This window comes from Metopolophium dirhodum, chromosome 7, assembly GCF_019925205.1.
Source record: "Metopolophium dirhodum isolate CAU chromosome 7, ASM1992520v1, whole genome shotgun sequence".
NCBI classification, from domain to species: Eukaryota; Metazoa; Arthropoda; class Insecta; order Hemiptera; family Aphididae; genus Metopolophium; species Metopolophium dirhodum.
This window is the reverse complement of record NC_083566.1, coordinates 3986516-4004252: the sequence shown is the minus strand read 5'-3', so window position 1 is coordinate 4004252 and position 17737 is coordinate 3986516. Positions and strand designations below refer to the sequence as shown.

Here is a 17737-nt window from a genome sequence, read left to right as displayed (position 1 = left end):
TATGAACTAGTCACCACGGACTATTAGATATAGTAGTCCGTGCTAGTCACTATATAGTGCCGGCTGTTATCACATTAATTATGCATAAATATTTGATATTAAATGCTGATAAAAATGATAACAAATTACTACAGAATGTGTAGATAGTATCTAAACCCGTGGCGACTGGCGACTACTGAGGATCGGACGTGAAACGAACCACATTTCACGATTCACATAGTCAGTAGTCACGTTTGTGATAAATTCAATATTACTTAATAGTAAAGTAAGGACTTATTAATAGTTCAAATATTAAGATAAATCAGTTTAATTTTGATGGTTATAGTGGAAAGATGGACTATAAAGAAGAGCAACAGAACGAAATCGATGCATTGGACTCCATATACTGTGGTGAAATGATAAGTAAGCATATTAGGTTAATGAAAGCGGAAATTTATTAAAGACCCAATAGATTTTAAATTATGGTTAATACCTATATTTTTATTTAAGTTTCAGGTTCCGATCCTTATTACCAATTCGAAATCCCAGTTAAATCAGACGAGTTCGATAGTGTTCAGCATGATATTGGCCTGTCATGTTGTTTAAAATTTGAGTACGTTGAAAAATATCCAGATGATCCACCCATTGTAGAAATTGAAGATGTTATCGGTTTTGAAGAACAAGAAGACGAGCTAAAAGAGTATTTAATACAACAAGTAATAAATATAATATAATAACATAAATCAATTGTTAATTTATAAATTATTTTTAAGGCTCAGGATAATGTTGGGATGGTGATGATATTTACTTTAGTATCGGCAGCACAAGAATGGATGAATAACTATTCAGATAGTGAAAAACAAAGAAAAATAGATGATGATGATAAAAGACGCGAAAAAGAAATGGAAGCCGAATTAGTTAGTATTGATTGTACTATTTAATATTTTGTAACTATATACTCTAAAATTAGTTCAATCAACTTTAAAAATGCTTTTCTTTTCTTTTAGAAACGTTTTGAAGGCACCAAAGTTACAGTTGAATCATTTTTACGGTGGAAGTTCAACTTTGAAGAAGACATGGGAGTTTTAAAGAAACGAAATGAAGAGGAAAAAAATAAGAAACTTACTGGACGTGAATTATTTATGACTGATAAATCACTTAATGAATCCGACTTAAAATTCTTAGAAGAAGGTTGGTTTATCTTTAAAAATAATTAAAACAAATTATTCTGGTAGACTTAAGGTCAACACTAAAAATATTTTTGTAATATTAATAAAATAGTTTTAAATTCTTATGTTATATCATTGAAAAAGTAAACATAAGATTAATTCCCATATATAACCGACTGTACTTAGATAAATTTTAATCAAGTTTAAGTTTATTAAAACTGTAGGGGTAATGTGAATAAACAAAACAATTTATTTGTGTATCCACTATAGAAAATTTACATTATGTGATTAAGCATAAACAAGAATAAGTACTTAACTAGCAAATACGTTTTTTACACTTCTTGTCACATGTATTATTCAATTTTATAGCTAGTCAAAAGTATCCCAATAATAATATAGATTGATATTATGCATATTACCTAAAATTGAAATGACTTACACGCTTTATTTTATAGGAGATTCGGTGAAAGTTGATGAATCATTATTTGAAGAAATAGATGATCTGGATATTGGTGATGCTGGAAGTTCTGATGATAGTTGAACGTTGTTTAAGAATATTTGTGTAAAACTCAAATTGTAAATATAAAATACTTAAAAAGTAAAAATATTATTAAGTATTATAAGGTATATTATTATAATATTTAATATTGTCGAATTAATTCAATATTCGCATGTTGAAAATTCTAAATCGAAATATATATTAATTGTTTTATGAATGTAATCTCTTGAATCATATATCAATTAATTAATAAATATGTTTTATTTTTATAACATGAAATAAATAAAATAATTTGTCCGCCCAGAAGCAATAAACTACCTTCTTAATCAGTTAGATATATTTTTTGCCCTAATTATAAACAAAAATTAAATAAAAATGATAAGGCCATATAGGGAGTAAATTATATTCATGACATGTATGATAAATTGATAACTAAAAAATAATCAACAAAAAATCTTATATATATTGTTTATGTAAGTCTAATGTTTTATAGATGTCATTTTATTTTGAATATTTGGTAATGTCTATTTGACTATTCTATCTATAAACCAACTACCAACAATAAAAAATTAACAAATGAGGTCTTAAGATACCTAACTAGGTTGGAAGGCATAAAGTGCTAAATATGATATATTATTTATTAATTATGTTCTTAATTGTTTAATAAGACTATTATATGTTGAGAACAAAATGAACACGCAGTTAAAAATACTACAGAAACATGTATTTTGAACTTGGTATTTGTATTCCAGAATTCAACAACTATTAGAAAACCTGATGAAAATATGGGATTTTTTAATCAGTTCTACCTTAACATTCTTATAAGTAGGGAACGATTTGAATGCAAATTGCATTTTTTTCTGAATGATCTAAAACATTGCTTTCCAAGCACAAAGTTCATTTCATACATCAAGGAATGAAATAATGTAACTTTTACTTTGCATTTTTTGATATTTTTATGTTTTTAAGTCATTTTTATATAGGAATGGATAAAATTCGATAAAAATGTATGAACATTCATTCTAAAAAAATTAAAATAAATATTTATCATCTCGAAATAATACAATATCTGAAGAACTAACTGCTGATGATATGGCTCATATGAAGTTTGCACCTATGACGTCAGTTGACTTCGAACAAAGTTTCTTGAGATACAAAACAACACTGACCGATAATTGTCGAAGATTTATGTTTGAGAATATTAAGCAGCACCTGATTATACAGTGCTTTGAAACACAAGGTAAAAGTATAACGAATATACCTATCTAAATTGTATACCTATTAATTTTTTGGAAATAATTTTTAGGGTAAAAAGATGGCAGATGATAATTGAGAAGAAAAGAGAAGGTTTTATTGTATTTAAATATTTTTTATAAGATAAATTTTTCATACTACCTAATGAGTTTTTTTTATAAGTTTTAAATTCAAAATTGTGTTTTTATTGATTTTAAATACATTTTTTAAGTTTTTTAGGGAATTTTTTTATATTAAAGCATTTTTTTAAGGCATTAAGTAGTGTTTTTTTAGGACATTTTTCTTATTTTTTATGGCATTAAAGTCCGTTCCCTACTTCTAAGTATAATAAACTACTAATATAATAATATTATAATATATTATATTGTTGTTTATAACTTAAAAAAAAAATCTACATCTGAAATAGATATTCATAGAGATCACACAATTACACAATCATCAATTACACATCTTGGTGTGCAGGCACGTAGTCAGAAAATATTCACTAGGTGGGCCAATGTTAGATAGGCCCCCTACCTAAATATATTACCTTGTACAGTTGTAGGGCCGGTGTTCGACAGACGAGTTGACGACCATAATAATAATATAATTCTATATGAATCAATATAATGACAATACCCTTACTCAAAAGTATTTTAAAAATAGACATAAAAGTATACAACAGTCACTGTCTAGATAAGATAAGAATAACATGACATGCTAGTATACTATAATAATATGGTACCAGTGTTGGGCTTTAAATAGCAATTATTTCCTAATTAATCGTTGACGATATTATGATTTATAAAAAATAAATTATCACCGATTCTTAGTAGGAACAGAATATTTAAATGTAATACAATATACATATTTTATTCCAGAAATGGACATGGATTGAATTTAGTTACGTAACTTATTTTAGATTCTAATTAAAACCCGATATATTTGGTTTTATTTGTGTAATATTTAGACAATATTAAAAACTTGAAATTTCATTAAAATTAAAAGCCCCCGTATAATAATGGGCCCCTCTGAATACTTTGGGTGGGCCGGACACATAATAGGGTGGACCTGGCACACCCTGGCCCCCCCTTAGCTACGTGCCTGTTGGTGTGATTGGAGGGATTATTGGCTCTGGCTATAAAACATACAACATAGGAATTTGAAATGTATTCCTGTTCTATTCTTGTACAAATCAATCTACAGTATAAAGTTTATCCTTCTACTTTTTTTGCTCAGTTCTCCAAAAATTGATTAAACATATTTTGTATATTATATTCTAAAAGTCGTAGTCTGCGACTACGACTCTTCATCCTATCCTATATGGTAGAGACAGGCTACAGGCATCACGGTAGCTATGATGACTTCATTTTATATTATTTGTAACGTATTTTGAATTTTTTGTAAATGATAAATAAATTATATTACATAAGGGTAAGTATTGTGCAAACAGTAAGTTCATTTCCATGTAACGATATAACAACGAAAAAAAAAAGTGGGTAAGTGGATGTCGCTCTGCTGTGCAGTAGGTTACAAGTGGGTCAATGTATAATAGATTGTATTTAGCTTGAATTCAATGATATAACATCATTGTATAAGAAAAACGATTCTGAGCGGAGACGGTTTGTCAGTCTGGATTTTTATATTGTTATTATTTATTATACTATTATAGCATGTAAGTTGGATTAATATTATAATTCCATTTTTAGCGGTTTTTCGTAATTTGTCGGTAGTTTTTCACGTATTATTCCCGCTATAGGGATTTGAAAATTGTAGTAGTTACCTACTTAATATTAATCCATCAACGTTAATAATTTATTTGTGGAAATGGACCAAGTATAATAAAATAATGCTAGTTCTAATATTTTATATTTTTGTAAAACTATTTTAAGGACTACCTATTATCCTTAGTTCAAACATTTTAATTACTAAGAAACTACTCATTCGAATTAGTTAAGTAGGTACATAAACATTTTCAAAAATATTATCTATTAAATAATTAACAGTAAAAAAAAGGGGGGGGGGGGGGGGTTCTCATTTGAAAAACAGAAGTTTGTATAGCTACAGGACACACAGTTTGTAGCACAACAAAATTCAAGAATTTGAATACATTCATTATAAAAGGAAAAATGAACGCGATTGGATGAGTTGAGCATGCAATATTGTTATATTTTATTATTTTCAGAAAGAATACAAACACCATAAAAGAATATATTTGAAAGTGTATTAATTTACCTTACCTAGGTATATAAGTATAGATGTTTTATTCAATTTTCCAGTTCAAAATCTTTGATTAAATGGTTTCAATATGTTAACAATAATATTAGCATACATTTATGGAACGTCTAACGAACATATTCCGAATGTACATAATTATAATATATGCATATTATTCCACCGTTATATTGTGTTTAATAATATTAATACATAAACGTTGGTAGGTACTATAAAAATTGTTCAGAAATGAAATATAAAAGTTATGCGTTTTATGATGAAAAATAACTATAATCGTTGTCTTTATCGCTGAACTTTAATGAACTTATCAAGTAACGGACGGGTATATTGGATTTTAAGCTATAATCAGCAATCAAATATGAAATAAATTATACATTTATTCCGTTTACCTTGCCGGGTGCCATCTATAATAATACCACCTAAACTGTATACCATGCAGTATTAATTCAAGTTTCAATACATAGTTTCCATATTATGTTATTCTAGCACTTAAGTTATTATACGTATACTAGTTGATATAATGTTTATTGAATTCATGTTAATGTTGTTGTTATTAAAATCGATCAAATTTAAGCAATTCAATTTTAAAAACACCAAGTTAAAAGTAAGTGATTATTTTTGCTCTATATCTAGAGGATTTAGAATTTTAACATTTTATTGTTGATAATAAATAACGATAAATATAGGTAAATAATATACGTTTTTATTTACTCAATTCTATATATATAGATCATTGAAGGTTTATTACAAATTCGAATACGTATACACTATACAGTATATCCATATATAGGTACTCGTGCAAACTATTGTCTATTTGTCTATATGAATTAGGATATAACATAAACAGGGCCACAGTCCACAGGGTTGGATGTAGGAATTTTTTTTTGTCATAGGCAAAATGTTGAAAAGGCCGCCCATGAACATTGCACAAATTCTGAAATGCCACACCACTATCACGCTCCTGAACCACATACTACATACATGCCTAATTGTATATTATTATTTATTTCACGCAGACATTCTTTCCTTACATATAGGGAAAGGTTCTGCAAACATAGAAAGAAAACTATATTTATAATGTATCATGGTATGAAAAACAATATTTAAACTGCAATATTTATTAAAGAAATTTTAATTTGACAAATAAAGTACCTAACGGACACCTTTGTTATAGGCTTACTTTTTTAATAATATTTTTAAAAATATAATTCATATTAAACTAGTGCCTTGATAGGTTTTGGGGCCACAAACAATTAGTGACCATGGGCATAATTTCTATGTCCCCATCACATACCATTCATACGCATTTACACCTCAAAGTATATATAGATGGTAATATTTAATTTTAATTTAATTTTAACTAACTGACGCCCAGTCGGGAAATTTGACAAGAATATAAGGATATTTACAATTTAAGTACTTATCTAATAATTAACAGAAGTTAAATTAAATCAAAATGGACAGAGTAATGAATTATTAGTAAACATTGGTTTTACTTTAAATATGTATTATTTAACATTAACATTATACATAAATATCTATATAATAAAAATAAAAAGCTGTCCGAAAACGGCTAGACCGATTTGGCTTATTTTTTTTTTTTGAAAATGTTAGTAATATTGCAAATGAGGGTATTTCGGAAAAAAAATTGGAAAAATCTGGTAAAACTAAAAAGCTTTTTTTTTTGGCTGATAAGCCAAAAAATATTTTGAAAATTGTTTGGTGTATAGGAAATGTTAATAAAAATATTCAGTGAAAATGTCATATCTACAGTCATTTATTTTAGAGTTACACCAAAAACCAAAATCTATTTTGTCAAAAACCGATTTTGCCGTAAAAATTCCTGGTTTTCCTTAATTTTTTTTTTGTGTTTCTCGGTGTTTTTGAAAACTATTGGGGATTTCAACTTCTCCAATGCACCAACTACATTCACTTTCCAATCGAACAAGATACTGAAATGAAAATCGAAGGATTATTTCGACTACTTATCGTGTACACAGACACAACAAATTAAAATTAAAAAACACACATTGTAAAACCAATTCAATCACCGCTCCACTCAGAATCTAAAAAATAAATCTTTAACACGGCCAATGGTATTATATAATAATAAAATACCTATTATACATTTTATATAACGCATTCTCAGTTCTGCAGATACAATAATCATATTTTTATTTATTATAGCCCATATAAAAATGTATAATGACCAAATAAATTATTGCTTATTTTTTTTATCAATACCTAACAATCAAAGATTATAATACTATTTAGTTTTTACTATTCTTACTGACTAAAAAGTAATGAGTAATAAACTAATAACATTTGAGTTTTAATCTAGAGATTATTGTTATAATTTCTCCTGAAATATAAATGTATCTACTATCTATAATTTACCTATTGTTTACCTATTTATTGGCTATAATTATCTATTAACTATTGCCATTAGCAATATTAATCATTATGATTTATTATAAAATAATATTCAATTGATAATTTGGTGGTATGCGCTGATTAATATTGGTCATTTTAATAGAGAAGTGTACCTATTAGGTAATAATAGTAATAATGTAATATTATTTATAGATACCTATAAGCATGAAAGTACTTATATAACTATTAAAACATTTATAAAACTGTAAAAATTTTGGGGGAAGGCTAAATCTACGTTTGACTTATCTTAGATAATTTATCTATATAGTATATACAGGTATATTGTTTTATTATTGTACATCTTCAGCTATTAGGTTTAATATTGTCTGTTCAATGAGAGGTATTTTTTTATTTTCTAGAAGATTTTGGTGGTTTGGAAGTTTCCGCACAAGGGGCCAAAGCTGGGCGCAACGTTGATTTATTATAAATGGTACCCGAAGGCCGTTCAGATATTCATTAAGACTTCTCGGATATCAATTAAAAGCAAAATGACCGTGATTCAGTAAAGCACCAAGGCATATTATGTATATTATAAGGTGGGATACTATACAAATGCTGCAGAGTGCAAAGTGCAGAAGTGTATGTATGTATATATGCGATATATCTATCTATATGGCTATATATATATATGTATGTATTTATTATAATAGCAATAACCAATAGGCCACCGCTACTGCAATAGAGATGAATGAGATCAACTGCACGCCTGCACGAATACATAATATTAAATTATTTTTAATGCTGTCGTTTTATATAACTTGTGTCAATTACATCATTATAGGTACTGCACACAATTATGTTAGGCCCTGCAGCATAATAGTTAGGTACGAGGTACCTACTAACATGTATAATACCTCCTACCTATATTAATATACATATGAAATTCAATATCATCATGTATATTATATTGCTCATATAGGCATAATAATTAATTCGTCTATAATTAGTATAATTCTATTTCACATTATATGTGCACATTTTTATTTTTATTTTTAATTTTAAGTAGTAGATAGGTAAAAAAAATGTATAAAATCAAATAAAAAAAAATTCAAACTTTTTGGTCTTTTTTTTTTAAATCGTGTCAAAATATGATAACAATATGAATTTGGCGGTTTTCGACTTTCGTTTTCATATCAAGATTTAAGATGATAATATGAAACACTAAAAACAACAGAACTGTCAATTATTGTTATTTGCATAGATATTATAAGACTATAATATCTATGGTTATTTATTAATGGTTATTATTGCTATAGTTGGCAATTTCATTAAAACATTTAAATTCACATAGGTATCTACCAAAACGGCTAAACCAAACCTTTTGTAATATTATGTTTGTCAGTTCATGTTCGTATTAATACTATTATTGACTGTGAAATTAATATAATACCTCTTTTAATACATATTTTTGTTTAAAATCGTGTACAATTTTATTGTTGGTGATTGAGTGAGTTTGACAACTATTAGTTACGGTTTTGAAGAACTAAATTTCGTCTGCCAAATCCAGTAATATTCAAAATGTCCATCGACAACACTAATTTAGAAGAGATGGTTGAGAAAACACTAGAATCTACTGGTGTCTTGTCTAAAATGAGAGTTAGTAGATGATCACGGATCAATCAATACTATATTATAAAATTTTTGTTTTTTGTCATGTAATAGGCCGAACTTCGAGCAAATGTTTTTCATGTTCTTGAAAAAGGTTCATCATTTCAGGTATAAATTGTATATTTATGATTATAAGTCAAGTAGTTAACAGAAAATATATTACCCTCAATGCTTGCGCATTTTGCATGCTACATTTAGTGTAATAGCATAGTCTAAGATAGAGAACCTCAATATTATAGTTCTCATATCAATGCTTACTAGTTTGAGGTATAAACTTATTGCTTAGTATTTGTTAAATATAAAAATCTTGGTCCCTTTATCCCTTGTGTTTAATTCTTAAATTTATAGCAGTTTTAAAATAAGATAACACAACTGGGTTATTCATATTATGGAGACTAACGGTCTTTAACTCTTTTAGGCTTTCTAATAATGAGTATGATTGAGTGTTTATTACAATTCCTCTTATTGTTTTAAGCTTGCACTATAATAATATGTAGATAGGTATAGTTAATTAATAATGATTATTTATTATTTTCTTCCAGAATAAATTGTATACAGACAAAATTAAAGACTTTGTTTCTAATAATAATGGAACACTATTGTTATCTTTAGTTAAAGATTTGTTTGAGTATTTAGAACTAACGTTTACAACATCTGTATTTGATTCTGAAACTGGCGCTGCACAACAATATCAATACAAAGATAAAGATGATATTTTTGAAGAACTTTCTCTTTCAAGGGGTAATATTTATTATATTAACTAAATAATTTTTACATAATTCAAGGATAACCAACCAGTCTTTATTATGCTTAATCAAGTATACATTATTAAATTATTTATAAAAATAAAATTGAACTTTTTTTTTATATTTTTATTTGACATAAACAATTTATACAAATTAACACTATAATTTTATATGATTAGTATATAACTTGAAAGGTATGATTCAATGTGTGACTCTTGGCTAGTTGATTAATTTTTATAATTATTCCATTTTTTTTTTAATTTTTAGAACCGGTAGAATCGGTAGATATTAAAGTTTTGCAGAAGGTCACGGTACCACTTACTTTTTAACCTACGGTTAGGATTTTTCTGGGAGTGTAAGTATGAAAAGATCTTTTATGAGCGTTAAGATGAGTTTGGAGTCGTTTATGGAAGCGTGTGTAGAAGATATGGGTCTCCTGATTTCCTCTTCTATTGTTCTCATATGGAAGTGATTAAGAAAAGTTCAATTAGAGATATATGGCAAATAGTCGTTGAATGGTATATTTTGGAACATTTGAATTCTATTAGTGTAAGATTTTTTTTCCGCATCCCATAATTTTGAAGTCTATATGCCTAGATCGGTTTTTGTAGAGCTTTATAGATTAATAGTTTGGTGTTTAGAGTGGAGTATTTTATTTATTTTTAATTAAACAAAGTCTAAGCATATGCATACAATTATTTAAAGTTAGTCGTTTGGTTCGAAGGTGTTTATTCCATATCAGTCTTTTATAAAGGATTAAGCCCAAGTAACTGACTGTGCCGGATGTAGGAATTGGTTTAGGGTAATGTTTGGGCATATTCCTTGTTTGAATGTACAGATTTATTTTGTTATTTTGGTTTATTTTGACTCACAATTTGTCATACCACTCAGATAAGGGATTGAGATGCATTTGTAAATTTCATGAAGTATCTAAAGGATCCTCATTTATAGATAAAATTACTTTGTTGTCGGCATAATCGGCTACAATAAATTGAACTTAAAATTGTTAATTTGTTAGAGTTGGAATAAATCACACAAAATATCAAAATATATTATGTAAAATACAGAAATATGGTTTCTGCATTTATTTTATCTTACTATGACATGGATTTGAAGTTTATTATGCTATAATTTTTATGTACTAAAATAAAATATGCATAACATGGTGTTTAGACTTCTGCTTATAAGTATGTTATCTTGTGTTTAGTCACTTTCATTTTTTTTTTGTGTGAAAATACATAGTACATGCTGTTTCATAATTATTTTAATTATATTTTAATATTATGCATAAATGCTTTGAACAACTTATAATTTAGTATATTTATGTACAATATAGATTGTATTAGGTAGTTAATATATTTTGATGGTTATTTAAGTTTAATAAAGTTTTGGTCTTAACATTAACATTTAAGAATAGGAACGTTTTATTGATCTATTTTTAAGGATTTATTACAAATTTATATTTTATAATTTATTTTAGATGATAAAAGACCTTTATTGTTACAAATTCTTGAAACTTACCAGTCACAATATAAATCGACCAATGATGCCATTAAGGTTTGTTATTAAAATAAAAGCTTTTTATTTTTTTAATTAAAATATTTTTTCTAGCATAATGCAACACAACATAATGGTGAAACACACGATGTATCTTCACTAGCTCAAATATTAAAAAATAATGCAGAAACAATAAAATCAACATTTGATAATAATAAATCACCAAGCTTATCACCAGTTAAAACAAAATTATTTGAAAGAAATACAGGTTTTGAGATTTATGACACTCATGCACATTTGGGTTCATTGTCATCATCAAATCTTAATTTATCTGATAATATACAGTTAAAAGATATCGAAAGCTCTGGTAAGTGAATAATTTATTGTTATATTAAACATTATTCTTTACATTTATTTTAAACTATTTGAATTAATTTTTTATGTTCCCACCTTACAAAAGATAACATGGCAAATTGAACTTTCTGAATAATTCATTTAACTCTGTTATGATTAATATTAGAGTGAATTGACCTATTATCAAATTTAGAAGTAAAAATATTATCTAGTGAATATCATAGGGTTTTAATTATATTTTAATTTTAAGGTAAGTTACGAGTATTTTAAAATTGTAAATTGTTTGCGCATTTTTAAATATAACCCATGAATGGGTTATATATAAATATATTATTCACAATAGTGAACTATTGGGTCACCAAGAAAACGCTACTGGCGGCGACCAAAACTTTCTGTAGTCTGCGCATCTTCTGCTGTTGGGCGATCGGCCATCACATTGTCAAGCGATTGTTCACGGCAGTCTACTTGGTGGGAGAAATTTGACCTTGAGACGGTGGAATAAGTTTATTTGGATGCGCGGCAAAGTAGCATCCTCTCAGTGACCAAACTATAGATATTACTCTTACTTCTAAATTTACTCTTATATTAATCATACATGAGTTAAATAGATTATTTAGACCGTACAGTTTGCTATGTTTTGCATTTGTAAGACAGAAACAACGCATGGCGGTATATCGTAATCTTAAATATACTTAGTAGTTTGTACTTTTTAAAGTTTTACTTTGATTATTTTATTATTTACCCTTACTGAGAAATATTAAAATTAATTTATAATTTATAAATTACATATTAACTTTGAAATATATTTTTGTTTTTACAGAGAGTTTAAATAGCTTAAGCATAGAACAGCTATCACCAATTAAAAGACCACCCGCTACTGATCAAAATGAAAACACAGATGAAGATATTAACTCTGATATAAAAAGTAATAAAAATGAATCTAGTTTGGAGGATATTGAAACTGATGAAAATCTTTCATGTGGAAATGACAGCCTACCGAGCACTGATTTATCTGTAAGTTAAATAAATTGTACCCTCATATAGTAATATTATAATTTATAAGTAATAAAAATAATGACTTCAATTGGAATGCATGATTAATAAAAAATAAATGAAATATTTTTTCAGCTAATAATCTTTTGACAACATACAGCACTAGATTAATAGATTATATGAAAACTGTAAAAAATAATTTTCTAACAAATATTTAACAATATATTTTTTTTGTTCCAGACTCAAAATGGCAGCCCAGAAAAGATAAGGACTCATAACATACATCTTTGAATATTTCTTTGCAAAATAACAAGATTTTAGACTTCTGATGTTTATTTTTTACTTTTATACAATCAAATTATTTGTAGTATTTAAAAATTAATTACAAATGTAAATAAACAATTAACAGTACGAATGACAGAAAACTATAGCTACAAGTAACACTCATTTGATGCATTGTTGTTTTGGTTTAATGCATATTTTGGGATTCAGCCATTAGTCGTTCACCAAAGGACTTTGAAACTAGACTCACTGTTTCCATATATCGGTCCATGCACATCGAAACACATTTCTAAGAAAAACAATTGTAATTTTATATTGTACTTTATTTAAATGCAATATATTATTATATATTATATGATATTTACTTGTTCAGTACTATCTAGTGAAGGTCCTGGCTTTATAATACACTTGTTGAAACACAATCGACTCATTTTCTGAAATTGAAAGATTCGATTATTATTATACTCACCCATATGTTTTGAAATGTCTTACAATAAGAATTTTTATATTTTATAAATGTAATTAAGACTGTACAAGGTATACAAAATAGTATATATCACATATTATAGAGCATACCTAAAATTACAAGTTATACAGTAGAAATTGTTTATAATAACTAAGCTTGGAAGTGGCAGGAGTATGAAGTCACATATTTTTCTATGTACTTTCTATTTACAGATGATTAGACTATGTATTTTTTAAATATGTTAAATGCAGGCATTTTCTTTTAATAGAGTTTTGTGCAAACAAAAAGTTCAAGGAGTGATGAATGAAAATTATTTATACTAAGACATCAAAAGATCCGACAGGGATGACTTAAAGTTTATAGACATATTCTGTAAGTAAAATAAATGTGTATTTCTAGAATTCAGAATATTAGTTTTATAATTAAAAAACTCAATTTACTCAGGACAATCCACAACACTATTTAATAATTTATGCAAAAATGACAATGAGCAACATCATAATCAGAATGAGGGGTTTTTTGTATATTGCACTGGAAAAATAAAAATGTATTTTGAATTATTGAGAGGCATATCAATTGATGAGGTATTTTACCATACCAGACTTGCTAGTTTTAAGCTTAGAGTGTACTAGAATAAAGTATAGCAATTTTAAATCATAATCATTGTGAAAATCTTTACAAGTACATTTAAAACATAAAACATAATTTAGTTAAAGCCTGATTTGTGAAATTATGATTGTATGGGGATTAAAAGAACATTTTGAACCAAATATGATACCTACACTATTCACTCAATTTACTCTAGTTAAAGGTAAGTTATAACTTATATTTTATACTTAAATACCATAAAATAAAAAATCAATTAGAAAACTATATTAATTTTGTATATTTTTAAATAACAATTACATACCGGCTACACAAATTACAATTATTCATAGGTATAGTTGTCCTAGAACCTATACAATATATCATTGGTTATTTGTCAAAATTATCCACCATACAATTATGAGGATATTGAATGGTTAATTGTTTTTATTATACATAATTTTTTTTCTAAATAGCAAAATAAAATTATTATACCAGTACAGGTCTTAAAAGAGTAAGGACATTAAATATTGTTGGTTACTACAGTTGGTGTACAAACATTTATAAATGGTTGATATTAAATATTAGTTCTTGAATGATTTTTGGACAATTCTTGATAATTAAATCATGTATGATATTCAAATAGTAGGTATGCTTAAGTAAATTGTTTTCATTAATCATTAAATCGTGTACAGTTGTATTAAACCGTAAAACACTACTTACCATCAATAATAGCTCTATATTTTCTAACGCCACTTGATGTTTTAATTTTTCCACGAGTTCATCTTGCGACATCTTAGACCCATCCATGATAATATATTATTTTAGTTGGCTCAAAATAATGATGGAATGGTTTGGTTTGTAGTGGACTTAAAGTAACCACTTTAAGGTTTTAACTTTTAACGTGATATTTGAATTCAAGTACTGTAGTATTTTATGGTAGTATAGTACCTGATTCAGGATTAAGAAAGGGTTAAGAGACGCGAAGTGATTACACAATTAATTGTATTATACAAAATTGTAATATATAATATTGAAATAAACGAAATCAGAAACATACAATCAGTGTTCGGAGAATCAGAGGAGAGGAGAAAAATTGATAAAGCGACATAACCTCAATTATTTTTGTCAAAGATGTTCCGTGTAAGGCAAACCACGGTTAAGATTCCAAACTCGACTGGTGTTCACAAATCACAACTGTTTTGACGTTTTTAAAATTTCTATTATACCTATTACCTAGTACCACCTACCTTATAACAACAAACAAGACATGACCAAATTAGTGTCCAATGCGTTCGAACATCCGCGGTTGTAGTCTTGTCAGAATCAAAATCAAACAATAACCATTGCTTGTAAGCTCAGACGACACCCTGCAGCTATTTTACTACGCACAGTCAACAAAATCAATAATCACAGCGACTAGTGAGTTAAGTCGTTGATAATTTCAGGTAGAAAAATAATATTAATACAAGGAATTGTAAAAAATATGGTTCAGGTGTGAGAAACACTCGGCGAAATGCTGTTCACCACGGACACGGTTCGTTTGGTTTTTGAGTCGATGTACTCTAGTGTTGTGCTGTTGTGATGTAGGTACCTACTCCTAATTTTAAAACTGCATCCAGAAATTGTCCAACTACCTGCATCCTTCCGCTTAAACAGAGAAGTGATAAACAGCCAGTGGGGCATAATATATATTTTCAAAATAAAACTGTACATAGGGCAAAATATATTGACAATCTTTTTATGAATTACGATCCCGTATTTTATGATCCCCCTAAATTAAGAATCCAGTGAACGCCACTTTTGTGAACACGGCTTTGTTTGATCAGGAATCCCCTGTCGTCTAAACAATCAATAAAATAAATTTGTATTAAAAATAACGTCTAAAATAGTAAAATTTCTAAAAAAGAAAGTTATAACCAAATTTTTTTTAGCACTCCTATAACTCATAAAGCGTTATATTATAATAGTAGTGTTTTTATTTATTTCTTTCTATATATATATTAATATGACTTTCTTTATTCCTTTCTTCGACCTCTATAATAATATAGTCCTACCCTCAACAACTACTTGACTGTTTTCAATAAAAGTTATAGCGATAGATCCTTCGAGACTCGGGAAGTGTTTGTTTGCTTTGTTTTTCGACCCATATAGGTAGGTGGCACGTGCCTCACTTGTGCGTTTTGTTTTAGTTCACGGAAGTCGAATATTATTTTGTTTGCTTGTTATTGACACTTGTTGTATATAATTGCCATGATGCCATCGGTATCTAATGCGTGCTGCTGTCAAGCGTTGAAGCATCGTCCGGCGTCGCTAGCTTCCTATATAGTTCCGAATGGGTGACCAGTGACCACCCCGAGTCTTTGCAACGAATCCTTGTCTTACATACAAATACGCGCTACAATTGTAAACCCCACACAAAGCCTAATGGCGCATGCGTTTTCGAGGGTAAAAAATAAAAAGATTTTATGATTGGACATCATTTTTTGTATTGCACCTATTATATTTTATCATTAAGGCAAATAAAGCCAAGTTTCAGTTATTTTATGAAGAAAGCAAAGTGTATAGTCGAGGTTTAAATATACTAAAATAAATACTCGACCGATTTCGCCAAAAAATAATTGAAAATTCTTCAACTGAAGAAAAACGGAAACGATAGATAGATAAATTATTATAGATATTTGTCCAGTACAGATATTATATATCATTCGGGTTATATCTTAATGACTTAATGACGTATATTATGCAAATCTATAGTTTTTGACCGATTGGCACCAAATTGTGTACACGTTTTATTTGGGATCCCGGACGGGTCGTAAGATTATTGGAATTGAAGCCACAAGTAACAGACAATATAATATTATAATATTAAAGGCAAAGTTTATGGCTGAAGCTTATGAAATAAGAAATATTCGACCGATTTTTACGATTCAAAGAAGGTTTGGATTTTAGTGAGACAGGAGTCTTATCTGCTATTAATAATTTTAAAATCATAATCGCATATTTGTTTATTTTTGATTGCAATTAGTTACACTTACACCTTAGGTACACGTAAGAATAAAAAGTTACTTATTAGACAGTTATTACCATCCGGCGCAACTATATTTCCCATCTTGGTTTTATTTATCACCGGGTCACCCCCGGTAATACAGCTATGCTGATAGCCGATTGGTTTATAATATTGTTGTACCATTGTCAATTTGAGTTCCTAAAATGGTACAGAAAACAAATTAAGACGAATTAAGAATTATAGTTTTCTATAGTATAGGTGTAAAGATTATAATTTATAAGTAAATATTTAATAAAACTTTTATTTTTAAAAAAATTAAATTTTTATAAAATTATTTTAGATACAAATATACTCTATACATAATTAAAAGTTAAATTAATAAATCATTGAATTGATTTTTTTTAATTAAAATTTTTAATAATTTTAAACTTATTCAGAAATGGAAAGTGATTTAAATACGGCATTGGCCGTTACTTTTATACAAAACAAACCTGTTGGAATGGATATAGTGGATTATGTTACTAGCGTTCAGTCAAAAATTATGGAGAAGGAGACTGAATTGTTTTTTCAGGTACGTAAGATTAATGGTTATTTCTTGCTAATTCTTAGTATAGGTAAATCAATTTACTATCATTTTGGATTATGGAC

General features: G+C 27.6%; 3 protein-coding genes across 3 annotated transcripts; 2 read left to right on the top strand and 1 right to left on the bottom strand.

Moving 5' to 3' along the window:
• Positions 1 to 141: 141 nt before the first annotated feature.
• Positions 142 to 1976, top strand: LOC132948576 (RWD domain-containing protein 1). The gene is made up of 6 exons (XM_061019103.1): positions 142 to 265; positions 326 to 402; positions 490 to 695; positions 753 to 896; positions 987 to 1170; positions 1604 to 1976. The coding sequence occupies exons 2-6, from the start codon at positions 333 to 335 to the stop codon at positions 1687 to 1689; spliced, it is 690 nt and encodes a 229-aa protein (XP_060875086.1). The 5' UTR covers positions 142 to 265; positions 326 to 332; the 3' UTR covers positions 1690 to 1976.
• Positions 1977 to 8705: 6729 nt separating this feature from the next.
• On the top strand, positions 8706 to 13386 carry LOC132949325 (uncharacterized). Its single transcript, XM_061020154.1, has 7 exons — positions 8706 to 9144; positions 9211 to 9264; positions 9699 to 9897; positions 11383 to 11459; positions 11514 to 11766; positions 12574 to 12767; positions 12987 to 13386. The coding sequence occupies exons 1-7, from the start codon at positions 9067 to 9069 to the stop codon at positions 13035 to 13037; spliced, it is 906 nt and encodes a 301-aa protein (XP_060876137.1). The 5' UTR covers positions 8706 to 9066; the 3' UTR covers positions 13038 to 13386.
• On the bottom strand, positions 13062 to 15160 carry LOC132949326 (mitochondrial import inner membrane translocase subunit Tim13-like). The gene is made up of 3 exons (XM_061020155.1): positions 14803 to 15160; positions 13394 to 13462; positions 13062 to 13317 (listed from the first exon to the last, which is right to left on the bottom strand). The coding sequence occupies exons 1-3, from the start codon at positions 14887 to 14889 to the stop codon at positions 13216 to 13218; spliced, it is 258 nt and encodes an 85-aa protein (XP_060876138.1). The 5' UTR covers positions 14890 to 15160; the 3' UTR covers positions 13062 to 13215.
• Positions 15161 to 17737: the final 2577 nt, after the last annotated feature.

Bases quoted from the DNA above. Each gene is read 5' to 3' on its own strand.
- LOC132949325 (XM_061020154.1), top strand. From the start codon at position 9,067: ATGTCCATCGACAACACTAATTTAGAAGAGATGGTTGAGAAAACACTA. The intron at 9,145-9,210 runs GTTAGTAGATGA...GTCATGTAATAG, and splicing joins GTGTCTTGTCTAAAATGAGA to GCCGAACTTCGAGCAAATGT. The intron at 11,767-12,573 runs GTAAGTGAATAA...TTGTTTTTACAG, and splicing joins AAAAGATATCGAAAGCTCTG to AGAGTTTAAATAGCTTAAGC.
- LOC132948576 (XM_061019103.1), top strand. From the start codon at position 333: ATGGACTATAAAGAAGAGCAACAGAACGAAATCGATGCATTGGACTCC. The intron at 696-752 runs GTAATAAATATA...ATTATTTTTAAG, and splicing joins AAGAGTATTTAATACAACAA to GCTCAGGATAATGTTGGGAT. The intron at 1,171-1,603 runs GTTGGTTTATCT...TTTATTTTATAG, and splicing joins CTTAAAATTCTTAGAAGAAG to GAGATTCGGTGAAAGTTGAT.
- LOC132949326 (XM_061020155.1), bottom strand. From the start codon at position 14,889: ATGGATGGGTCTAAGATGTCGCAAGATGAACTCGTGGAAAAATTAAAA. The intron at 13,463-14,802 runs GTAAGTAGTGTT...TTTCAATTTCAG, and splicing joins ATATAGAGCTATTATTGATG to AAAATGAGTCGATTGTGTTT. The intron at 13,318-13,393 runs GTAAATATCATA...TGTTTTTCTTAG, and splicing joins CACTAGATAGTACTGAACAA to AAATGTGTTTCGATGTGCAT.